This window comes from Dacryopinax primogenitus (genome assembly GCF_000292625.1).
Source record: "Dacryopinax primogenitus strain DJM-731 SS1 chromosome Unknown DACRYscaffold_4, whole genome shotgun sequence".
Classification (NCBI taxonomy): Eukaryota; Fungi; Basidiomycota; class Dacrymycetes; order Dacrymycetales; family Dacrymycetaceae; genus Dacryopinax; species Dacryopinax primogenitus.
Window position 1 is genome coordinate 1,484,413 of NW_024467201.1, and position 24,067 is coordinate 1,508,479.

Sequence of the window (24,067 nt, forward strand, 5' to 3'; positions counted from 1 at the left end):
ATTCTTCCCCTTTCCTGTCCTGAGTATTGACAATATGAGTAAGTTACGGTGCATCTTAAGCTCAATTTTTTTTAAAAACACAATTTTTGCAAAACCGGAAAAATTGGAAGACCCGGTTCTTTTTGTTAAGAAAAACCGGAAGAGCCGGTTCTGTTTTTTTAGAACTGCTAAGTCCAAACCGGATAAACGAGGCAAAGTGGAGCAAAACGAGATTAAACGGAATTATCTTCTTTGATGGAAGCTACTGGAGGCAATAGTATACGTCCGTGCACAGCCGCCGGCCAAAACGGCCACCGTGGCCGCTTGCCGCCCAGGATTCGTACACTCTCAACCAAGTGATCGGGTGATCGACACTTTAATTAAGAAGCACAGCCACGTACTCGAATTGGTTGTTCTCTCTGCGTCTTTCTGAGGAGTACATGAACAGAGATGAGCTCAACGACATCCCTCTACCGCTCGATCCTATGTGAACTGCGCAAATCCGTATGCTCCTTTTATGTTCAACCTACTGCCTGAGCTCACCTCCTCTCAGGCAGTGTCTCCCCGACCAGAACGATCCCGAGCGATCATCACCCACCTCCGGGAAGCACTCACCAATCCCCGAATCTCCCAAGCCCAGCGGCAACAAGATGCTCTCAACGCGCTCACCTTCCTTCACAGCCAGAGGTCCTACGAGGTACGTCGTCCGTTTTCCCCTGTTGATAACGGGCGAATGCTGAGCGACTTGGTTTGGCAGGAATTGCTCGTCAGGTATAACCCGCTGCATGATATGACCCCGGAGGAGAGGGTGAAGGCTACGGCTAGGAGGGTGGGGTTGGATGTCCCTGTTGAAGCTGAGGAGGATAGTCTGAAGAATTCATGATATCTCCCTGCTGCGTCTCTGGACCTGATCGGCCAGCACGCATGCCAAGTGCAGCTCAACACGGCTCGCAAGGCTGACGAACATCGCCTGCACTGTATCTCTAACCACTTATACTTCTTATCTTACGGACGACACCGCGCAACCACTTCAATTCGTCCATTTCGCATACTGTTCAGCTACATCACACCCTAGATTGATTACGCCTCCAACCCGAGCGAAGAGAACGCGAGCGCCATTAGCACCTAGAGAGGAAAGAGAGCCGAGCGGACGTTTCAGGGCCTTTCCTGGTAGCCGATGATCTAGGATACGCATTAAAAAATGTCGTGAGAAGCGCAGAAAAAGGGCTCACCTCGACCCAGTAGCTATATACGTCCCCATTCCTGTTCAGCCCAGCCAAGACTCTTAGGCATGAGACAACTCACCCATCAGGGTCCAGAGCAAAAGCGATGTTCTTCATCCTCCCGTCCGTCAGCTTCTTCTGGAACGGGACACCCAGGCGCTCAAGACGCGCACACGCCTCCTCAACGTTGGGCGTCGAGATGCAGGTATGGCCAAAGCCCCGTCCGGGCTCGGCGTTGCCGGATGCGTACCCCTTGAAGTTGGGGTCGGACTCGGTTCCGTGGTTGTGCGTGAGCTCGAGGAGGCCTGCAGGAGTCAGGTGAGCACGGAGCAAGAGAATGGATGAAGACGGGGGACGACGCACCCTCGCGAGAAGAACGGTACTTTGCCTTATCCTCGGCAGAGTCTGCGCCCTTGGAGGTGTCGTAGGCGAGGAAGTAGAGGGTGAAGTCCGAGCCCTGCATGGTGTCGATCTGCTCCATGCCGAGGACGTCGCAGTAGAAGTGGAGGGACGCCTTGGGATCCTTGATACGGATCATGGTGTGGTTGAACTGGGGAGTGTTAGGGAGTGAAATGAGGATGTGGGACGTGCGTACCCGGTAACCGGCGGTCTCAGAGGAGGCAGGCATGTTGTGAGCGTATCTTACGAAGGGAGATGGGATAGAACGAGGTAATGAACGGGTGATGGCGTTGAGGGAGGAGCGTAACATGCCCTGGGTATCAAGTGGAACTGACGGGGACTACTTGTACTTTTGGTGTTGTCCCGCGGGGTAAACGATGCAAGCATGATGAGATGACAAGGTGGAGGTGAGGATGGGACCAATGATACTCCCTTTAAACTCGGCACTTGTCCGAGTCGCTGACTTTTGGGGTCTCAACTCTTTCACGTGCAAGGGCAGTGGTGGCTCATACCTTCCTTCCCCTTGTCCCTGGCAGCCAGTGGAGGCTCTCTCACCTGGTGACATGCTCCACCGGCCACTTCTCACTATACCTCACCGCTTTACCTCCAAATTTCTCACACTTCGTCATCCAATACACGTTACACTAGATAGACCGGCTTCGCCTTGTTCGTTCATCCGGGTGGCGGAAGACAGACACAACGCGTGACCCTGCCGGCCACCATCCCATTCTCGTCCCCATCTCCTTGGCAATTGATACACAGTCGCCCCCCGTGCATCTCCACCAACCGTTAGCGTCGGTTTGCAAATATATGCAAGGGCACGTGCATCTAAGACGTAATCTGCAACTCCATCTGTCATAAATACCCTTCATCGTACCGGCATTGAAGTCTCGCGGCTGAAGAAAGCGGTACGATGGAGGTTGTGATTACCTACTGCTGGACAACTTCATCTCTTCTGTACAAAAGCACCGGAAAAGCTGATGGTGAACCAGTACTTCACTTCCGCCGATATATCATGGGATCTTGATATTGTCGTCATGTATCCATTAAATATGCGAGTTATACAACCTATTTTATTGAAGATTATAGTTCTGTCATAAGGTCCTTGGCGACAAACGGGAGTCCAAGACTCCTAGGCGAGTCAAGCATGACCATCATGCGACGCATACTCAGGCGGGGCCTCCAGAACCGCAGGCGCCGCACCACTTCTTCCACTCTTGCTAGCGATGCTCGTCCTCTCCATCTCCGAACCACCTATCGCACCAAGGTACGGCATCGGCACCTGCCGGAAAGCGCTATCCATCGCCTCGCTCATTGCCGCGTCCGTCAGTTCTTCCCGGATGGTTTGGCGCGACCGTCGGGCTGCGCGACGCCATGCTGGACAGGCGAGGAATGCGATGATCAGACCAGCGAAGATGCAGCCTATGGAGATGCCGGCTTTTGCACCTCGGCTGAGGGAGGGGGATGTGAGGTCGGACCCCGGGCCAGGGGTCGAGGATGTGTTGGGCGGGTTGCTAGATGGAGTGGGTGGAGGACTATTGCCACAGCGGTTAGCACGTCGCCGTCTCCTGCTTGCAGTACTTACCTGGAAGACGCGAGACTGTCCTTATATAGTACAAGGGCATCAATATATACACAAGACTAGTTGACGTTCGGATCAGAGTAGTAGTAATCATCGTAGTTGAGCAGCTAGTATACGTCGTCTTGGGATCCAGGCCGCCAGCAAAGAAAAACGTCTGGTTGTCTGATCGCCAGCTGTTGGTTGCATTCATGTACGGTGATTCATTATCACCAAGGGATATGGTGAACGGAAAAACTGAGTTGTAGTCGACGATACCGATAAGCTGCACAGCGTAGGATTCTGGCCGGAACGTAAGCTCCTGTGCAGGATCCGCACTCAACTTCATACCGTTGAACGTGTATGAGGCGGAAGTGGCCCCATTGTACGCACAAGTGAATGTATGCGTTGCGTTGTAGTCTTCTGCCCAATCCTCCTTCTGACTCCAGACGTCCGCTTGCGATAACAGGTGCCAGTTGGGATTCCGGTCGTCGATCCACACGGGCACAAGAGGGTTTCTAGAGCGCACATAGATGAACAAAGTGGACCGCAAACAGACAGGACGCATGGCTTACGTTGTTGTAGCACCTGTCGTAAATGCACCACCATAGAATAACAAGCTGTCACCAGGAGCAATCCGGGACAAGTTGACCGAAACGGTGTGTGCACCATACTCCAAAGAAGGCGTAGCCAGAAGACCAGGGACGATGCCCGTTTGTGTCTCGGAACAAGCTGTAGAATTGGGTTGAGGTGCTGTTGGGTACCCATTCGAGGCAGGGGTATCATCCCACATGAAGTAAAGCTCCGCGGTCCCGTTATAGGTCACACAGAAGTACGCTGCAGTACCTATCAAAACTCAGCATATGGCAAGCAAGAATTGACAGAGATGTACTGTTGAAGGAAAGCGATACACCGGCATGATCTGCCTGAGTCATCCGGTATGGGGTTCCACTGCCCAGCGTGCCTTGCTGGTCGGAGCTGCTGAACACGCTTCCGGTATACATCGCGTTCCATCCCTACCAGCGAACAGATGTCCCGTCAGTATTCAATGGCGCTTATAATGAACATAAACAAACTTGGGACGGATCCGCATTTCGTAAGGGATAATAACTGTTTCCGGTGATTAGTAGACACAAACGTGCAGAGACATCAACATACGAATACATCGGGCTCTCCGAGCCGAGGGAAACATTGAACAACTGCAACGACTCAGACATTTGGAAAAGAGAGAGACAATAGTTCGGCACAAAGAGAGTAATGGCTATGTAGTTCAGAGATAAAAGATTCACACAATCGGATCATGACTGTGCACGGTGGACAGAAAGGTCTGCGTTCCTGGGCGATAATTCCAATCAGGGTCGGCAGAACATTTCGGAACAACTGGCGTACCATCAATAAACACTGCTGGCAAGTCAATACATTTTTGGTATACATGGCAGACGTGATTGTGGGCGGTGTAACAGGCGTTGATGTGGTCCAGCACATGGACGCAGTCGAGCCACTTGAGGTGTCCCTCGACCCCTGAATGATATTGATACAGTTGTATGGATGCGAAAAGGGCCGGACACCGTCAGTTGAGATCCAGATCGATGTCCCACTCCGGGCTTTGTCTTCTCGGTCTTTCATCCTCCTCCGCATGACTGAATCCATTCGTTCGAGTACGTTTCGGGGGCGGTTCGTCATCGCTGCTCAGGTCGTCTACCTCAAGTACCTTCTGCTGTCTTGTTGATAACGAGGTGGCTGGTAGGTCCGTAGCTTGTACAACATCTTCCTCGTCATCCAAATCAAAGTCGTCCCATTCAGGACTGGGTGCCCTTTGCCTCGTATTCCGCGGTTGTGCCGAGGGCGGTTCCTGTTCCGTTGGCGTCTCTTCTCCGACAACGCTGAGCGTTTCTTCTCTCTGTGCCGCCCGCCCTCCTCCAGACGGGTTCCTATCCCTCGCTTCTCCAAACAAGTTATTCCTGAAAGGCCTCTGGAACGCTTCGACAACTCTTCGGCTCTTCACCTCCCCGAACCCGGGGCAAGTCAGCAATGCCTCCTCGCTCGCCTCTGCAATCTCTGCCACGCTGCCGATGTTAGAAGATAAAGTAGTGACGTCGGTTTTGTTCACTCCGCGAATACTGGTGAGTGCCGCACGGAGGAGCGAGGTATAGTCCTTGTCTACGCGTTCTTTGATCCGGTCAGGCGGCTTGTGTTCGAAGAGTTTGTATGTGGAAAGATAGAGACCCGCTTCCTCCGGTCTGACGATAACAAATGAGATTAGAAAGAAACTGAATTAGAGAAGACGCACGTCCAAGCGACCATAATAGTGAGATTGTTAATCAAACAGACTTTCGTCAGCTCGCGTATCGGTTCCTCGTGCTCCGTCTGTCCCAATATCAGATAACCGTGTCATTTCATTTGCGACCCATGTTACGCACCACATCACACATCATCAGAAGCACTCTCAGCATATACCTCCCTTCGAGCTTCCCGATCCTCGTATGGATATACTCCGGATGCAGCCGATGATATCTCAAGCTCAGGAAGAGCACTCCGGTAGTCGCGCCCACCTGGTAATCAGGGGCGATCTGACCATATTCCCATGGTACATTCTTGATCGCGTCCAGAACGGTGTTCCCTCGCTGGCAGGGGTTGACGATGATGGATGTGGAACCGCCGCCTGCGGGCCGCGGCGGTTGAAAGACGGGAGGACGGATAGGACGTGACAAAGTGGGATTGGAAGGCCCTGCAGCGGGGGTGGTTGAGCGGGATAGTACTGGCATGATGCACGCTCGCGAGATTGTACAGAGTGGATAATTGGTGGTCTGCCAGTGGGTCGTGTGGTGAATCCAGTCGTAAGTTCATGGGCAAGTCATAATTGGGTGGCCGTGCGGGCGCTTAAAGTCATCTCTTGGCACGTGACACCCATCCACTCGAAACGTTTCGACATTCGGATGTCCAAGGCATCTTTTGATCAACTTCCGGAATCGCGCCCCTGGGACCATGCCATTGAACTCGTACCTGGCAGCGAACCAGCGAGCACGAAAGTGTATCCGCTTTCGCTAAATGAACAGCGGCCATTTCCCATACCTGGCTCACTTCTACATCCACGTACTTGAGGCAGTAGTTGACCCATTTGTCTGGCTCAACCTTACAACTTGCGCACAACTGTTTTCACGTCGTCGAGGAATCAAATGCCATGTTCAGGTTGAGCTGAGAGCAGCGTAGGAGCATGCTTGCTCGTTCGAAGTGGGAGGGGGTTTCTATGCGCATATAGCTGCCTTAAACAACGAACACTGGCATGAGAGTTAATGGAAACATGCCTCGCGGCTTGGAGGAGAGACGCTTCTGATTCCTTCGAAAGACACCGAGAGCCTCGACCTCCAACGTCTGGAGACTAGGTGCATTCACCGGAATCGCGCGCAAAAAGGGCCCGACCATAGAGTTGTCGCCCTGTATTGTATGGATATACAAACTCCTCAACGTCGGGGAAAGGGAGGAAAAGGAAGGTGTTGGAAGGTGCTGGCTGATATATGTGTTGGTGCCGCTGGATGTTTGCGATGGAAGTCACGTACTGCCTGTGGGGCATCTTCTCGAATTTGAGGCTCAGGCTCCCATGTGCATTCCGAATTGGGGTAACCCTTCCACTTGACTAAGTACTGGAGCTTGCCTCGATAGAGCCGACTATCCTCAATATGCTCTTTGTATGGCTATCTATCTCATGTAACCCCATCCATCCCTTATAAGATGGCTGTATTCTGAGCTTGATGTGCCTGAATAGCGCTTGGGGCCGATCTTTATCATCATCAGAGCAATAGAGTGAGCACGTTGATTGTAAGATAAACTGTCCGATAATTCCATTCACCGCGCCTATCACCTAGTCCCTCTTGGCCCCCGGAGTCGCACCAAACAGCGTGCTCGGCAGTATCTCTTCCCCAACCCCATAAAGCAGCATCACGCTCCCCACAGCGATAGCAATCAAGAATATTGTGCTCCCAACAAGGAGTGCAAAGCTTCCGCTGATGTCGATCTTCTCGCATGCCGCGCCCGCCCAGTTCGTATGTTGGCCTGCTAGGGCGAGCGCCTTGCTGCACTTGCAGACGTAGCATGTCTTGCCAGCACGGGTCGTGCTCACGCAGTGACCATGCTGCGAGCATGCTGAGGTACCTGCATCGCATTCCTGGGTGGTAGCGTAGCAGGAAGAGGAGTTGAGAGTAGCTGCTTGGCTGACCGGAGCAGGTGGGGATAGAGAGGCTGCGGATGTAGGGAGTACGACCACGGCGTAGTTGTGATTTGCCAGCGCTGGCTATCGAAGGCTTAGGAAACAAATCACATGTATGCATGGAGACAAACGTACCACACTGAGCGCAGCTTTGAATACCCGCACGGCTTCATCATATGCTTCTTGCTTGCTCCCCCTCAGCGCACCCAACCCCTTTACCTGAATCGTAGCACCGGTGACACCTCCCTCGTCCACCCAATCCGCGTACGCTGTAATTTTCCTCAAACCTTCTTCCACAGGCGAGTCTGCCATATCGAGCGCTGATAGAAGGGGAGAGGGAGAAGAGGCAGAGGAGTTATAGGTTGTGATGAAGGAGGCCGAAGGCGAAACGAGCGAAGAGAGACGAGAGTCGTAGGTTGAGAAAAGGGAGGAGTATGTGTCGTACGAAACAGAAAAGGGGATTGTGAATGCTGGTTTTTCACTGGGCATTATCTCTAAAGGCATGCATTTAGAGCTGTCGATTGGGGGAAAGAGAAACCGCACCTTCAGGATGATCGCTCTCTACCAGGATAGCAATCCCACCCTCTCCAGCGCCAACAATCACGCCATCATTCCCTACGTATCTCAAGAGCTGATATATCCACTCCCCACTCTGCCTCAGTTCGACCCAGCGGTCGATCCCCAGGTGGTAAGAGAGAACAGCATGACCTTGTGTTGGGGAGAGCGCGGGGGAATATGAGATACCAATGGGTGGAGGGTGAAGGAAGACTGTTGCACTTGTCGATGCAGCCAGGGACGTTGGCAGTAATGTCAGTGCAAGGAAACTGAGGGCCGCTATATTGCTCATGCTGTGGTTGGCGTTGTCGATGACGGTCTGGATGCGCGGACACGGACTTTGGCGTGTCGGAGGTATAAGGGCTAAATCGTACAGCCACCTTTGAGAGCCTAATTTAGACTCCGGATTTCCGCCTTTGCCAGCAAAAACACCTCCAACGTCACCCACCTTCTTCGCATTTTCATCTCCATGAAAAACCTCTTTGGATCCGTGTAGGTTTTTCCCCTTTCCTTGCGTCTCTGCCACATTATTTTTCACCCCGCATATATCTCTGTTCTTTCCATCCGCGACATACATCTCAGGTGACGCACACTGGTTGAATGGCTTCGTGTTCTTTTGGAGCATGGATGCGGCAGTCGACACCATCTAATAGCGCGCTTGGACAGCCATTCAGCGACCCGATTGGTTCACAATGGACACCCCTAGAAGATGGTATGCCTCGCCGCTCAATGTTTGCTCTCTGAATCTTTTTGACGAACGGCGGATGCGCATATATAGACTCTTCTGACTCCCAATCTCAAGCGGAGATGACAGACGCGGACGGAGACGTCTTCATGGATCGTGACGAACTTCTTTCCTCGCCCTCAACAATAGCTTCTCGAAGAGGCGTGACTATGCGTGTTGGGATCACCGGTAAATCCCATATGAACATTGTGAGCCAGCATCCGCGACCCGATCCGAACATTTCTGTCGGGATGACCATCAGCAACCGATTCAGGCCTGTGCCAATGGGTTCTTATCCAACGCCTCCAGGTTCCTCCCGCAGTGGACATCTTACGCCGCCAGTAACCTCTCGGCCATCTCCAGGAACAAACTTGCCATCACATTCTCCGTCTGCGCGTCCTATCGCACCCCATTCTCCAATGCACCTCAGTTCTCCGGCGTCACAGTCATTGTTATCGCGATCCATAGATATATCTCCCACTAGGGCAGCTTCTTCTCGCGTTGGAAATCACTCCGAGCCCGCAACATGGCCGCAGTCAACTTCCGCAGCGGCGGAAGGCCTACCGCCTCCTGTCATTTACCCCCGCGCTGAGACGCCCACGGTGCAACTGCAGAGACCTTTCTCAAGTCCCATGAACGCGCCTCTTACACCTCCCTCATACCTCGGTCGTCCTTTTCCAATGATACTTCCGACGATGAGCAAAACGAATCCGAACCACTCACGTCAGGCTGTAGATACGAAGTCTCCCCTGTCTCCTCCGCGCTTTTCTACTTCAACTGCCTTCAACCTGGCAAGCTCGACACATACCACATCCTTGACTTCAAACAGTGTATCAACACCACGCGCTCGTGTTTCTCTAGGATCTTTCCAGGACCCAATCTCAATTGATTTCTCTTCGGACGAGGAGGGACCGTCTATCTCCCCTGTCACACCGCAGCCCTCACGTGCCAGTGCTTTCATTCCTAACATCTCAGGATCGTTGGCCAGTCGCAAATTTGATCCAGAGGCTTTGAAACGCTCTGCGCTGTTAAAAGCGTTGGATGATGCCGATCTGTTTGCTCCTCCTTCAAATTCTTCTGTTCCCTCGAACCCACGGAGTAGCCCTTGTCAGGGCTCTAGTACCTCTGCATTTGCGTTGGCATCACCCAAAAAGACTATGACACCACTATCCTCGGGAAACCTTGCTCAGGGAAATGATTTCGTATCTTGCAGTGATCCTCTTGCTAATGCTCGAGCGGACGCCACGCAGACGCAACCTGTTAATGCCATACCTCGAGCTAAACATGGCCGCGTGTCGACGTCCCCGTCTAAGCGCAGGCTATTAAAAGGATCGCCTACCAAGTCGGTGCCTCCGTCTCGGGTTTCCGCCATTGCAAAACCGATTCAGAGAGGAGCCTCGCCATCGGTTTCAGACGGCACGCTACCGGATGTAGACGAGGTGATCAAGCAGGGACTGGCAAAGCGCTCTCATACCGGTGAGAGGTTCTATGTTATGGCGGGTATATGCCAACGAGTTTCTCATTGACCCTGCAGTGATTGACCTGACAGGAGACGATGACGATGCACGGAGTGTTCTTGTCATCGATAGCGAAAGCGAGGTCGAGATGGAGGTCGATGTCACATATCCTTTCAAGAGCTCGCCGACACTCGTGCCGAAGACACCCAGGTGTGGTGCGAAGCACCTAACACCTCGCCCGCGGACAGGAGAAGCGCGTGGCCATGAATGATATCACTCTGGAATGAAAGCTTGATCGAATACATACGTCAAATATAAACGATATGAGACCATGTCGCACTGCATTCAAAGAACAAGTCGACCCTGTAATCCAAGATGCAGAAGAGGCTGAGATACCTTCCACAGTGACACCAGATTTCCGTTCTCCATCACTTTCACGAATAGTTCGGGAACGCCGCGCTCGATCCATTGCAAGAGTGCGACGATCTGTAGGTCTGCATACCCGGTCCAATTACCTTGAAGGTACAGGCCTTGCGAATGGTATCCAAGCATCTTTCCCAAGTAATCGAATCCTTTAACGACTTCTTGTCGAAGCTCTTGTGTTTCCACATGTAAAACCCCAGGACGTCCTGGGTAATAGTGCCATACCTCTATGCCATCCGAGCCCTTTTGCTGTGTGCTGTGCGTCCGAGGCGTAATAGTTTTCTAGAGGGACACCGAGGCACAGTTGCCGTGTCCACCGGAAATAGGCAGCGCTGCGATCATCCAGCCACCCCGGGACATGGGGAAGTATAATCTTACTTGCATGTGTCGTGATCCGTTTGTCCAGGTGGTCGTCGATCATCTTGGCAAGTGGAACTGAGTTTCCATGGAACAGCGCGTCGTAATCTGTACTCTATACCTCCCAATGAGGCGTCGGGGGTAGGTCCGCTGGAGGGGGAGTCGACTGTGGTAGCTCGGGCCTAGGTAGTAGTAGCTTGCTCGTTCCGTAGTAGTCCAATCGGTATTGGTCTCTAGAGGAAGGGAAGTCCGAAGGTCGATTCGAGGGTTCGATACGCGTTCCTAATCCCCTAGCCGGAGCGTGGCCAATGCTAGCCCGAGAGCGAGCAATCCGAAGACGAGAGTGAAGAGGAGCCGCGTTCCAGGAGGGTTCGAAGGTGTTAACAAGCGTAGCCAGATCGGTTCGAGGATTCGAAGCAACGGTCGGAATAAGGAAATCCGAGAGGGAAAGTAAAGAATGACTGTAGAGTAGAGGAGTAGTATTAAGAGTAGGGTAAGTGATCACCAGAGTGAGAACGAGCGAGAGTGAGCAAGGGAGAGTAAGTAAGTCTCCCTATCCGAAGTACCCGAATCCTCCTGTTCGGAGCTAATCTATTCCTAATCTATATTACCTAAGCTATGTCTAGGGTCCACTCTTCCTTCCAATAGTCCGGTCCGGCCAAGTTCGACATGTCGTTCGAAGAGCCGTTCGAAGGTCGGATCCGAACTCGAAATTCGGATGTGCAGCACAAATCATCGGGGCTGCGGGAGTAGTGCTTTGCGAGGAATAACGCGATGTTGAAATGTCCACTAGCGTACTGTTCGTCATGCTTGATAACAGGTACTGTATATTTGGGACGCTTATCGTATGGCGGAGGATTGTTAGGTTCGAGATTCAGCGCAGACAGGGTCGGCTCCATGTAGGACAGATATATTGTGGTATACGGGAGTTTCAGAAAATTGAGTGCCAACCGTGTGCGAAGCCTGTTATACGGCCAGTATGGTTCAACTGAACATCGTACAATGTTAGTGCGGGGGCATGTTGGTGTCGAGCGAAGTGGAAACAGTGTAAGGAATGGACGGACGGCAGGGACAGGCCCCAGTGGCTGTGCTAAAAGGTGTGCTCATATATTTTGAGCTGTGGCATTTTCTTCAGCGGTTGTGTCGTCCAGAGGTTAAGACGTGGGATTTTGATAACCCGTCTCCTGGGTTACCACCCAGGACAGCGGCCCGAAGCATTCCCACAACCTGGGTTCGAATCCCAGCACGACCTGAAAGCGAAGCATTTTTGCCAATGGACGACGATAGAGGACTAGTCACTCGGTGTCGAATTTCATTGAAACAATGGCTTCCATAGGAGGTCAAATTTTCTATTTTGCATGCGAAGGTTTGAAATTGCAAGTTTTAGTCACCCATGATATATACCCGTGAGGCCTGAGGCATCGACATTGAAAGGTGCGATTATTAGATTTAGAAAACCCGCTTTTCGCTATGTGCTGTAACTGGAAGTATTTCCTGTGGTCCAGAATGGCTATCATCACATCATGGTGAATGTTTTCGTATTTAGAACCCACAACCCGTTACATTGTATCATACAGAGCCTCTCGCTACCTTTACCCACCCCTCTCGTGTTGGACTTCTAAATAATGTTGTCAGCGGCGTTCTTGTAGACATAAATGCATCCAACCAGGCTCACCCCGACTCGCTTGAGCCACTCGAGAGTAGACCAACGTCCAGAGTAAGCTTCACAGTGACAATCTGGAAGCCTCGGAAGGGTATCTCAAGGATGGTATCTTCGCCTTTCCCAAGTCCAGTGGATGGTGCACGACTAAGCTCAACGACGGAAAGCTCGTCCTCCAGGATGTTGGTGATGTGGGCTTTAGAGACGGGAACCAGGCTTGATCTAGTCACAGTTAATATGATACTAACGAGGTGATGAATATGGGACTGACATGCGCAGCTTCGCAGTCGCGTGGCCGCCGTATGCCTCATACAGACGCAATACGATTGTGGTAGGGCCAGTGTGATGGCTGTCGAACTTGTCATCCTCGCCGCGCTTCACCGTGTCGATGATGACATTCGGAGCCTCCTCGATCGTAAATGGCACTTCCCGAACCAGGTGCGACACACTAGACAGAGACACGCCATCAGGGATGTAGCGAACTGAACACTTCATTTAGTACGGCTGAGATTCAAACAGAAGCAGACTCACGATGCAAGGGATAGTTGAACTCGCGCGAGACGCCAGGAACGTCCGCGCCTGCCAAACTACCAACATGGGGGTAGACGGCCCAGGAGAACGCATGCTCGCCCTGATCCTGCTCTGCGTCGGGGCTCGTCGAGCCGCGCAAGAAGGAGATGCGAACGTATTGCCCGTCGGCGCAATAGCCGTATTTGCTTTCGGTAAGAAGGGCTACGCCATAGCCGAATTCGGATAGGTCGGCGTACTTGTGACCACAGACTTCGAATTTGGCCGCTTCCCACGTCGTATTCCTGTGCGTCGGCCGGCCGACATATCCAAACTGCATTTCGAAGTTCGCGTTGGGACAATGAATATCAAGCGGGATCTCAAACTTGAGTATTTCGTGACGCTGGTGCCAATCGACACGAGCGTCAAAACGGAAGGATGACCTGGCATCTGCCTTGAGCGACCCAGGAATAGCATCGAGAGAGATGGTGAGATCGACAGTGCTCTTGCCAATTTTGACGGTAGTGGCTAGCTGAGCGCGGATAGGTCCGTTCTCAGTGATGACCATTTCCTCAAAGGCGACCGGGTGGGGAGCCTCGAGATGGTGATTCTCTACATCCCAAGCATCCCAGTAACCGGGCTGGTCGTTGAAGTAGATCAGACCGCCAGTCAAGCCTTTCGGAATCAGCTCGCGCTGGAGCTCAATATCGTACAGGCTGATGATGCGACCCTTGGAGAAGACCATCTTAACATTTGAGTTCTCCAAGACAAAGTCACCGTTCGGCAATTTGTGGGCACTTGCGGGTCTGACATGAGCGAACATGCCCTTCACCTCGCCTATCACACCATCAGCAACGTCCACAAGAACGTAACCTTTCTCTCCGTTCTTCGAGATCTGGACAGTCTGGCTCTTAAGGGCTTCTGCACCCTTGCCGCTGACGTTGATCTCTACGACTTCCCTCCTGGGCTTGCCTAGCGTGTTGATCGCAATGATCTTACCCTTACCCGAGCTGGAGTGGGTGAAGGGCGCAGTGGGGTTGATAGGGACCGATTGCCTGAAGAGCGCCTGGACTGCCTCCTCGAGCAGCTGAGAACCATTCTTAGCGACCTTGGCGTAAATGCGCTCGGCATCGTCGTACACCATCCCGATAGCGGAGCCGGGAAGTACATCGTGGACTGTGTACAGTTCAGACACTAGTTTGTGACAGGATCAGGAAACTCACATTGGTTGAGTAAGACATCCTCCCAGAGAGGGTCAATCTTGTTCTTAGGATACGTGTATGCATGTTTCGTGGCGAACAGCGAGGCGAGCGTAGCGACGTACTATAGAAACATCAGAGCCAGGCAATTAGGATCTTCGGTTAACACGGACCTCGACATCGTGCAGCAGGATCTCGGACTTGCGGTTGCCCTTCTTGATCGAACCATGTGACGTGTAAGTCCCACGGTGGAACTCGAAGTACATCTCGCCGTGCCTGCCTGTGTTTCAGTACGCCTCGACCATGCTCTCAAGGATGGAGGACGAACCAGTTGGGCAAGGTCTTGCCCTCGCACGTCTGGTCCTCAAGCTTCTCGAAGAACTCCTCGACTGTGTTACCCATCTTGACGAGCGGGACCTCGCGGTACTTGTTCGCCACCGCCCTTGTCCGGCGCAGGTTCTCGAGCATGGCCTCAAGCGGTCCTCCGCCGCCGTCACCGTTGCCGAATACAAGGAGGGACTGGTTAGTCACCTCGAGGTTTTTGTGCGAGGTGATACCCTTGCGGACATCTTCCACCGTCGCTTGGGCAGTATAGGTATCCACCTGGAAACATCAGAGAGCGAACACACAGTCTGTCAAAAACCTACAGGCGTCATGTGTACCAGCACTTGAGACCCGTCAATGCCTACCCAGTTGAACGTCGTATGAGGGAACTTGTTACTAGATACAAAGTCAGGACTTCCTGTAAAGCAGCCCACGGTAACGAACTTACATGTTGTTCCAGCTGAGCTTTTGGGTAAAGAAGTACTTCATCCCGCTAAGCCTGAGGATCTGTGGCAAACTCCCAGTGTAGCCAAAGCTATCCGGCAGCCAGCTGGTGACGTTCCTCGCACCAAACCTGCTCTCAAAGTACCTCTGCCCATAGAGGAACTGCCTGCACAGTGCTTCTCCAGAAGGCATGTTGACATCGCTCTCGAGCCATTGGCCGCCGATAGTGTGAAACTGGCCCGAAATGATCTTGCGCTTGACTTTCTCGAACAAGGGAGGATAGAGCTGCTCGAGCCACTTGTACTGCTGCGCAGAGGAGGCAGCGAACCGGTGCTCCGGGTAGCGCTCCATGAGGTCGACCTGAGTCGACCAGGAACGTGCAACCTTTTGCTGGGTGACGCTGTATGGCCAGAGCCAGGCGGTGTCGATGTGACCTGCCAATTCTCAGTAACACGAAGGATGTTAGCCACCAAAGAGAAGGACACACAGTGCCCAATACCCCAGACCTGCCACTCCTTGCCCTCATACACTTTCTCCCCCTGCTCCCTCCAGCCCTCGCCAAAGATCTCCTCAGCCAGCTTCCTACATTGTTCAATCAGCTTCCCCAGCTCTTCCTGACTCAACAGCGCGTTCGCGCCACCACCGCGCTGCCACACGTTCATGATCTCGTTCGCGACCCATTGGGCGTGGTGCGAGAGATGCACTTCAGCTGTGATGTGCGTGCGGATCTCTTTGAGCGTTTGGAAGTCTCGCATCAGCGCGACGGCGGCGGTGTTAGGGACAACGATGTCGGCTGAGTTGAGCTAAGCAAGCAGGAGGTGTCAGCTACTTCCCATTGACGTAACGAGGCACGCAGACCCAGTAGTAGCGGTTGTCCTATATAATCTGCATTAGCACGCGTCTCAAGGATATCGAGAAGACAACTCACGCTTGGCGGGTTGATGCCATCAATTCCAAACATGCCATTGCAGCTCGACTATTCGTCGTACCGCACCGCATCAGCTAACCCTACACTGTAGGAAAGACAACCCCACCTCGATGTAGATGATATGCTCCCCGCTGCGCGCCTTGGCATCGAGGATGTAGTCCCAACGGTGGTCTCCGCCATCCCCTCCGGTAATACCTTGCAGAGGGAGACCTTCTTTTGTCCAGATCATTGCCTGTCTTCTACGTCAGCTTCCGTGCTGGTCGCGTTGAATGTGGAGCACCTCGCAGTTGGGGTTGAACTCGACTACAGAGGTGTCAGTACAAGACAGGGAACTAGACAGAGGACGGACATTGGACGCGCTCTTCGTTTGCCCATGCTTTGGGGACATTAAGCGTCACCCTGAACCAGTGGTTGGTCTGCGAGATCCATTAGCCATCGTTCCCTACTTAGCGAGGACCAACAAACCCCTGCAGGGAAATCAGCCCAAATCCCCGCCTGGAGCCTTTAGCAACTCACAAGAAGGTCCAAAAGAATCCCCCTTCTTTGCAGGCTTGAACGTCTGCTTCACCGCTTCCGCAAAGTCAGGCTTGGTCCTACCCGGAGCACTCCACACTTCCAGCTTGACATGCTTGATGTCATCCGTACGGTGCTTGACGAGCGCAGAGGAGAGGTTGATAGATGCAAATGCACCGCCGACAAATTGGTCCAGGCGGCCAGAGTTGATGGATTTGATCCATTTTGGCTCTGCGTGGTTGGGTTAGGTTTGGCATTGGTCTGAGGTGGCCAGCGAAGCACTGCACTTACGGGCAGCAAAGTTGAGCTCTGGGTAGCCCGGCTGGTGGTGTGCGTGTCCACAAGGCATGCTCGTTGCTCACTGCCTATACAGTCTGATATGTAAATGCAAGCAGCGAGCGGGATGGTCGTCGCTGCACTCGACGTCGACGTTGACAACGACGAGGTGGGGTAGCCCATTCGGTCACTCGGCGCGATCTCCGGCCGGGACTCAGATCGGGCACGTGAGCAATATGGGGGGAGGCGCGTGGAGCGAAGTATGGACATGTGCAGCATGAAGCGTATTATGTTGCTTTTACTTTCTGCTTACTTGGTGGTCTTCCAATAATTCAGTTTTCAGTCTCTCTATGACCGAGTTGGAGATAATATTGATACTCAAATATGCTGCATCTGATCTACATTCGGGTTTGCAGTCAGCTCATTTGATCAGCGCATCCAGCACCTGTGATCTTCGCCCCTGCCCAGCCAGCGCCAAATCCTACCCGCAACCCATCCTGTCTATCCAGTCATCCATCCCTCTCAGCGATAGACTAGCCCCATCTCTACTCTTGCCCTTTCCGTCCCTTATCCCTGATCATACCCGCAACCCATCTACCTCGAATCCCGGGCCAAGGTCAAGCAGCACCGCCTAAACAGGCTCAAGGCTATTTCCCGGATGATGGATGTTTGACAACAGCGTTTCATCCCACACTGCACCATGCTCACCGCCATCAACTGTCCTCTTGTCGTCCCTGATGGGCAGCAGGGTCCAGCAAGACAGCTCATCGTCTTGGGTTCCGTAAGCAGACAAGGTCACCGCCCTACAACAGAGTTAGGGGCGCACACTACCTTCTTTGCTTAATCAAGGCAATCGCACGCTATCAACGTATAAATACATGCTGCGTTCTGTCCTACCCGCTCAGCCCCGTCAGCTTCCCCGTCCCTCTCGAGTACTCTTCGCAACCCCCCTCTACGCCCCAGTCCGGAATAACCACTCCTACGTACCCTACCCCACGATGACCGCTGTACAGAAGCACTTCTTTGGCGCAGAGACGTTTGCCGTTGTGGGCGCAAGCACTGACAAGTCCAAGTTTGGCAACAAGGTATGTTTCATTCGGCCGATCTGCTACCTACTCTCGCTTGATTTGCTTGCTCACCCGTCTGCAGGTGTTCATGTGGTACCTTGACCACTCGAAGCCCGTAACGCCTATCCATCCCAAAGAACCCAGCATCGAGTCTGTCCCCGCTCTCACTTCCCTCTCCGCCCTCCCTTCCCCCAAAATGACCTCAGTCAGCGTCGTCACCCCCGCCAAAGTCACGCTCTCCGTGTTGAAGGAAGCGAAGGAGCTCGGAGTGTGGGCTGTGTGGATCCAGCCTGGGGCGAGTGACGACGCTTGCGCAGAGTGGATAAAGGAAAACGAGATGGAGGATAAGGTCATTTACGGCGGGCCGTGCATCCTCAGGGATGGAGAGGCCGTTATGGCACTGATTGGTCAGTAGGAGGTTGGAACATGAGGATATGTTGTTCATGTTATTCATGACTAGGCAAAGTCAAAGGTCGGATGTGAATTGAAATTGTACACTACGAGCTAGGTCCATGCAATCAATTTCTGTACTTTCCGTTTACATACAGATGTGTAGAGCTATTACAACAGACGCGACGCAACGCAGGGCGCTATGTAAAGGATTGTTGGCGCCAAGGGTAGCAGTGAGGAGGACTCGCATGGAGGTTGAAGGATAGAAGGGAGGCAGCAGACCGCAATCCGGCCTTGATAACAACAGAGTGAGTGACGTACCCATCATGTGAAGCCAGACAGCATGCAGGGAGGATATCTGCAAGAGGGAAAAGCGGATGAAGGAAACCAGGCAGCACGCGTGTTTGTAGGCGATGGTGTGACATGGAAGCAGATAACATTAGGCATAAGTGACCAAGAGGGCGTGGTGACACTGTCTTGGCTAAAAAGGAGAGGGGGGAAGGAGGAAGAAGGGAAGACGGTAAAGACAGGCTCCGGTGAGCACAGGACGATGACCATGTGTACTGCTGCCACACCGTGCACAAATGCACATCCACACATAAGTAATTGGGGGTGGGGACAAACTAAAACCAGTTCGATCTGGGTGGCCATTGGAACACCCAAAGTACATGCCTAGCAACAGCTGCCAGAAGCAGTAATGATGTTGTGATGATTGCTGTCGCTACTGAGTGACAAGTATTATGGTGCTTCCAGTGTCAGGTGGAAGGGCAGCTCTGCTACTGATGAGTGACCTTCCTACACATTGTTGTGGACAATGGTGGCAGGGTAATCAACACCAACATGGGGCAGGCCTGTGGCAATTGAAGTTCAGCAAGGAGAGCCAACCAGCATAGCCTGGAGATGCATTGACCTTGGTGGCAGTCCTCTGAGCTTCCCAGAGTTCATTCCTACATGTGGCTAGCAAAGCCTTGAACTTGCTGTCTAGTGTGCATGATGGTCTCATGGAGTAGTTATTGCTATTATTGTGGTTGCCAGTGGTAGGGAGATTGATGATGGTTGTGGTTTTGCCACCATGTGCATAGTAGCTGGGTGGGCCAGGTGGCATATGACATGGTGTGGCTGGAGTGATTATGTTGGGAGGACCATGCAACACAGTTGGAGTGATGTTGGTAGGACCATCCTTGACAATGGGAGTAGTCTTGTAGTCTTGTTGGTAGGACCTTTCCAGACAGTGGTAGTGACACCTCCAGGTCCATGGTTGCTGCCACTCCATACCACTGTCTTTCAATAATGGCAACTAGTACAAGTGACTGAGAATAGCAATTCAGTGGTGACTCTGTGTTCTGTGGTGGGTAGAGGTGATAGAAAAAGAGATGATCTGAAGTTGCTTTAAGCTGAGGTTGGTGTTCAACAGGGACTTTGAGGCAATGACAACATCTGACTGATGCAGTGGAAGATGGAGATGCCTGGAACGGTGTTGGGTCCGAGTATGTTGGATAACCTTTGTTGATGAAACTTTATGTAGCAAAGTACTGTAGACAAGAGTAGGATGCAATGGTAATATTACAGTAAAGAGTTGTACAGAGAGAGTGAGAGAGTGGATCACCTTGAACCTCCTGCTTGTCATCCTCCATGAATGGTGACAGCAGGCAAAGGTAAAGGAGTGAAGGAGAAAAGGGGAGGGGAATGCATATGGCAGAGCAAATGGGACAAAACTCTTGCTTCCGTCAACAATCCCACATATATGGTACCATACTGAGCTATACTGAGGCAAAACATTGGTATTAACCCATATTTGTACCATCCTGACAGTATATACAAGTATTCCCCAGTATACATGACTTGGGATCAGTATTGTATTCTTTGGTACAGGTATGGTAATCTTTGGTATTACCATTTCATGGTATATCTTTCATACTGTCTTGTACTCATACTGTATTCAACCAATCATTCCTGACATTATGTAGTAGTGCACAAGAGGGACCCCATGACACTCTGTGTGGCCTTCTCTTTACCAGAATGTTTACCCACATCTCTCTCCTCACTGGGGTCCAAAAGTTCATCATACTACCATTTCCTGTTACTCCATTGTCAAACTCTATTTTGTTCCCCTCCTATCATTCCACTGCCATACAGCAGGGGAGTACTGGAAATGCACTACTCAGGCAACCCTCCTTGGGTATGCCTACTCAGCCTCCATGGTTTCTGCCACAATTGCCTGCCCCTGCCAGAATCCCTCTTCATTTCAATCTTACTACAAAATATGGCAGAATACCATAATCATATTTGAGGCTATAGCTACATATCCTGTGGCCCTAATAGATGCACATACTCAATGGCATGGTACACTTGCAGAGCACGCTCCCACTGGCTATAGTAAGCTGCCAGCGTTATTCCCCACCTATCCCCCTCAACTTGTGAGTTGAAGTAGAACAGCTCTTCTTGGCTCATAGGACATACAGCATCATCCACCCAAAACTGTGTGAATCCTGTTGGCTGGGCACCAACGTGATGTTACATCAATGCCTTGTCTTGCAGGCCCTGCCAATCAATACTGAACATATCCCTCCTGCTGTCCCCAGACCAGTTCCACAGAGTACTGTGGTGAAGCCCTTGATAGCCCTTCTCCAGCATACCAACCATCCACCTCTCATTTGGTGATTTCATCTGTCCTTTGCGACTCTGTAATGGGTGGAAGTTCCACATTTGTTGCCATAGTTCTGCATCCCGATTGATATCTGCAAGGAATAGATAATGCAACAGCCACATAGGGCTGTTCAGTGCAATATCCAGCTCAAGGTATGTCTCCATGTGGATGAAAATATTCTTCCATTTGGAGCCAAAATCCTTTGTGACATCTCACCACATTTGTTCAATGTGCACATTATGTATGGAGCTGATGGTGACATGCAAGTGTATTTGTTAGCATCCATCTCCCAGCATAGTGTATCAAAAACTCACTGCCCCCAAATGAATGACCCCTGGTTCACACCACATTTGTGTATCATCCATGATGCAACATCAAGGTTTTTGAGCCCATGATCTCCATGAACACAAGAGGGAGTTCCATGCCATGTACATGCATCCCGAAACATGGTGAACACTGTATCCTTGTGGTTGTTTGTAGATGCACAAATACCAGTACATAGACATGAATGACCATCTATGAATGCATGGTACACTATTCCATGTCAAACATCTGCTACTCATATCAATTAGCATCTTTTGGGTTCTAGTGTCAATGGTACATCAGCTCACCTAGATTTGCATCAAGATGCCATAGAGTATTTGGACTGGCCACTTTGTAATGTCTTCATTCCACAGGAATCTGATCTCCAAATTGATGGTGTGGTGCCACTCAGTGAAGAGATCCTTGTATCTTCTTTAGCAGTACCTGTACCCCCAAGGCCAGGAAGTACCCTTGAACCATAGATCATCCCATATGTGGAAAGGTATCCAGCACTCTAGATACCTCAGTATCCAGTTCATTCTCAGACCATGACAAGTGGGATTGTCTTGTTGCATGTTGGATGTGTACAACTCCGGATCCTGCCATGCATGCCACATAAACTGGTTCTTCCTTGGGTCATAGTCCCAGGTCCACTATACGCCACCTTAGGGTTCTTGGAGAGACCTCAAGCAGCTTTGCAAGAACTGACAAGCAAGGTACCACACACAAAGCAGCAGTCAAGAAATCTTTGTCAATCACAAACTTCCTTCAGCCTCCCTAGTTCCCACATGATACCCAGGTTGCTGGACAACCCCATGCCATTATTGACCTATCCTCTGCTTCAAGGCCCTTCTCCACATCACATTGCAAGGCATGAAGTTGTTCTTCAGCACTATAAGCTTCTTCTTCTGGTAGTAGTTTCCATACCTAACATGACCATCAGCATTGTACACCTCATACTCTGAGCCCTTCCCTGACCTCTCCCAAGACACCCAAGAGCCGCACCACTCCTGCTTGTGTTCGCTCCCAGTAGGCTTGATCTTCCATGTGACCTTCCAGCCCTCTTTGAACATGAATCCCTACTCATGCAAGTGCAGCCCTAAATTGAAGAGCTGACTGTATTGCTGCAGCAGTAGGCAAAGCCATTGGTGTGGGTCATTACTCACAAACATTGGACATAATATGTCCAAGCATAATTTCTCTTATCTTGAATTGATGTGGTATGATATCATATGATGTGGTATATTACAGTATACTTTGGTATTGTTTGGTATTCCCCCATATCCAATGGGAGCAAATGGTGCTCTCACAACTGTTGTGTTTGTCCTTCACCACACCATTGTACTTCATACATACCTTTCACCGCCCTCATCTTGTAATGCCTATCCAACTATGGAATTGAGTCCTCCCCTCTCCTGCTACAGATTCTTTCCCTTGCCTCAGGAAGCATTGACAAGCTGACAAAACTCAGCCCCCCCCCCCTACACTGACCCACCCCATATACCCAGCTGTCTCCTTCAATGCGTTACAACCACCTGCCAACCAATACAAACAACTGCCTTCATTCAGTGACACCAATGTTATCCATGATGCCAACAATGAAGGAGTTACTGTGCAACCTGATGGCCACAATTCACCTCAACATATTCAGCCATCTGTGACCCCAGCCAAAATTAACCAACTCTTCACACCCAGTCCCATCCCCACAATGCACTACATTCCTCCCACAAGTGTGGACTTTCAAGTGCAATCCACCGTGTGTATTCTATCCAATGTCCAATACCCATAATTGATCTCTAATGTTGTAGACACATGTTGATCTGGCATGTGACAATCCAGTCAATCCCATATCTGAGCATCACATCTGTTCGAGCTCAACCAGCCTGCTGGACAGCAGTATCTTGCAGACTGAAGGGCCATTGGTAACCTCTGATCTACGGTACTCCTTGGTCTCGTGCACAGCCACCTCTAGTTCTACCTCAACAATCACATCTCCTCCGGATACCACCAAAAAGCCAGCATTGGCTGACATTGTTCCTTCTTTCATCAACATGTACAAAGCACCAATCTCATCTTCCCCTCCACCACATGTTTCTGATCATCTGTTCCGCAATGAGTCATTTTTGAGCATGCAGGTTGTACAAGCCTCTGTCTCACCATCTCAGGCAATGGACAGACCTTGTTCTATTCTTGTGCTGTTCAGTAACAACTTATCAGCACTTCCTGAAGTGCATCTCATTTGTCATGCAGAACTAGATCTGTCCGTTTACTGAGTTCAAGAGGGAGTAATGTGCACCACCATAGATGTGGTCATGCCTATTGTTCTCCACCATGTCACACCTGTGAGTGGTTGGGAGGCATACCACTCTCATCATCAGCTCTGGTTATTATGCATACCAATGGCCATTCATTCAGTTGACACACTGAATCATGGAGGTTGGTGGCTGTCTTCTGCCTTCAATGCCCTCAACTGCCAGTTCATTACTGCCTGGGGTATTGTCTCCATATTGCCCATGTCCCCTATTACTTGACAGTTCTGCATTTCCCAACTGTGACTCACTCACCTCAACAAATCTATGTTCATCTTATGCTTTGAGCTTTTGAAGGTATTGTTTCCCTCCTGTTAGGGCAACACAGGCTGACTAAGTCTGCTCACCTAAGAGTGCCAAGAGTCTAAGCAGGCAACAAGGAAGTGGAGTAGACCTGATGACTAAGACCTATCTACAGTATAGGTACCTGTGGATGATCCTAAGAGACCAAGTCTGAAGAGACAGTCCCCAGGCAGAGTAGGCCTTATATTTATACCTCTGTGGTGGAACCCACTAGAACATCTTGTTTACTCAGCCTAGTCAGGTGATCAGGTCATATGACCAAGGATGAGGTCATATGAGGTCATGCACAGCCATGCACAGCAGGTCACCTGACCATCC

The 24,067-nt window shown here is 51.3% G+C and overlaps 7 protein-coding genes and 1 non-coding gene across 8 annotated transcripts; 3 read left to right on the top strand and 5 right to left on the bottom strand.

Annotated features, from left to right (window-relative positions):
- Positions 1–598: 598 nt before the first annotated feature.
- DACRYDRAFT_99082 (glyoxalase I) lies at positions 599–1,830 on the bottom strand (the record flags this gene model as incomplete). The annotated part of the gene is made up of 6 exons (XM_040777561.1): positions 599–676; positions 737–1,161; positions 1,212–1,224; positions 1,285–1,507; positions 1,566–1,752; positions 1,798–1,830. 5 exons carry the CDS (start codon positions 1,828–1,830, stop codon positions 1,135–1,137), a joined length of 483 nt encoding a protein of 160 aa, XP_040631378.1. The 3' UTR covers positions 599–676; positions 737–1,134.
- Positions 1,831–2,742: 912 nt separating this feature from the next.
- Positions 2,743–4,376, bottom strand: DACRYDRAFT_105545 (uncharacterized protein; the record flags this gene model as incomplete). The annotated part of the gene is made up of 7 exons (XM_040768102.1): positions 2,743–3,136; positions 3,187–3,201; positions 3,300–3,677; positions 3,735–4,005; positions 4,052–4,175; positions 4,236–4,269; positions 4,318–4,376. 7 exons carry the CDS (start codon positions 4,374–4,376, stop codon positions 2,743–2,745), a joined length of 1,275 nt encoding a protein of 424 aa, XP_040631379.1.
- A 353-nt stretch (positions 4,377–4,729) lies between these two features.
- Positions 4,730–5,924, bottom strand: DACRYDRAFT_48532 (DNA repair protein rad10; the record flags this gene model as incomplete). Its single annotated transcript, XM_040774843.1, has 3 exons — positions 4,730–5,399; positions 5,450–5,526; positions 5,580–5,924. The coding sequence occupies 3 exons, from the start codon at positions 5,922–5,924 to the stop codon at positions 4,730–4,732; spliced, it is 1,092 nt and encodes a 363-aa protein (XP_040631380.1).
- A 1,086-nt stretch (positions 5,925–7,010) lies between these two features.
- DACRYDRAFT_21015 (uncharacterized protein) lies at positions 7,011–8,231 on the bottom strand. The gene is made up of 3 exons (XM_040772188.1): positions 7,907–8,231; positions 7,499–7,857; positions 7,011–7,447 (listed from the first exon to the last, which is right to left on the bottom strand). Exons 1-3 carry the CDS (start codon positions 8,208–8,210, stop codon positions 7,019–7,021), a joined length of 1,092 nt encoding a protein of 363 aa, XP_040631381.1. The 5' UTR covers positions 8,211–8,231; the 3' UTR covers positions 7,011–7,018.
- Positions 8,232–9,655: 1,424 nt separating this feature from the next.
- DACRYDRAFT_21016 (uncharacterized protein) lies at positions 9,656–10,217 on the top strand. The gene has a single exon (XM_040772189.1). The coding sequence runs from the start codon at positions 9,800–9,802 to the stop codon at positions 10,166–10,168; it is 369 nt and encodes a 122-aa protein (XP_040631382.1). The 5' UTR covers positions 9,656–9,799; the 3' UTR covers positions 10,169–10,217.
- A 1,798-nt stretch (positions 10,218–12,015) lies between these two features.
- DACRYDRAFT_t20 lies at positions 12,016–12,131 on the top strand. The gene has a single exon. It is a non-coding gene; the product is annotated as a tRNA-Gln (tRNA).
- Positions 12,132–12,307: 176 nt separating this feature from the next.
- DACRYDRAFT_21017 (glycoside hydrolase family 38 protein) lies at positions 12,308–16,830 on the bottom strand. Its single transcript, XM_040772190.1, has 18 exons — positions 16,746–16,830; positions 16,458–16,685; positions 16,407–16,408; positions 16,291–16,357; positions 16,222–16,244; positions 16,048–16,173; positions 15,942–15,989; positions 15,872–15,889; positions 15,501–15,816; positions 15,018–15,447; positions 14,893–14,965; positions 14,574–14,848; positions 14,419–14,521; positions 14,270–14,369; positions 13,071–14,222; positions 12,811–13,021; positions 12,555–12,761; positions 12,308–12,497 (listed from the first exon to the last, which is right to left on the bottom strand). Exons 1-18 carry the CDS (start codon positions 16,801–16,803, stop codon positions 12,449–12,451), a joined length of 3,486 nt encoding a protein of 1,161 aa, XP_040631383.1. The 5' UTR covers positions 16,804–16,830; the 3' UTR covers positions 12,308–12,448.
- Positions 16,831–17,708: 878 nt separating this feature from the next.
- On the top strand, positions 17,709–18,305 carry DACRYDRAFT_64276 (NADP-binding protein). The gene is made up of 2 exons (XM_040775752.1): positions 17,709–17,815; positions 17,880–18,305. The coding sequence occupies exons 1-2, from the start codon at positions 17,729–17,731 to the stop codon at positions 18,210–18,212; spliced, it is 420 nt and encodes a 139-aa protein (XP_040631384.1). The 5' UTR covers positions 17,709–17,728; the 3' UTR covers positions 18,213–18,305.
- The last annotated feature ends 5,762 nt before the right edge of the window (positions 18,306–24,067 follow it).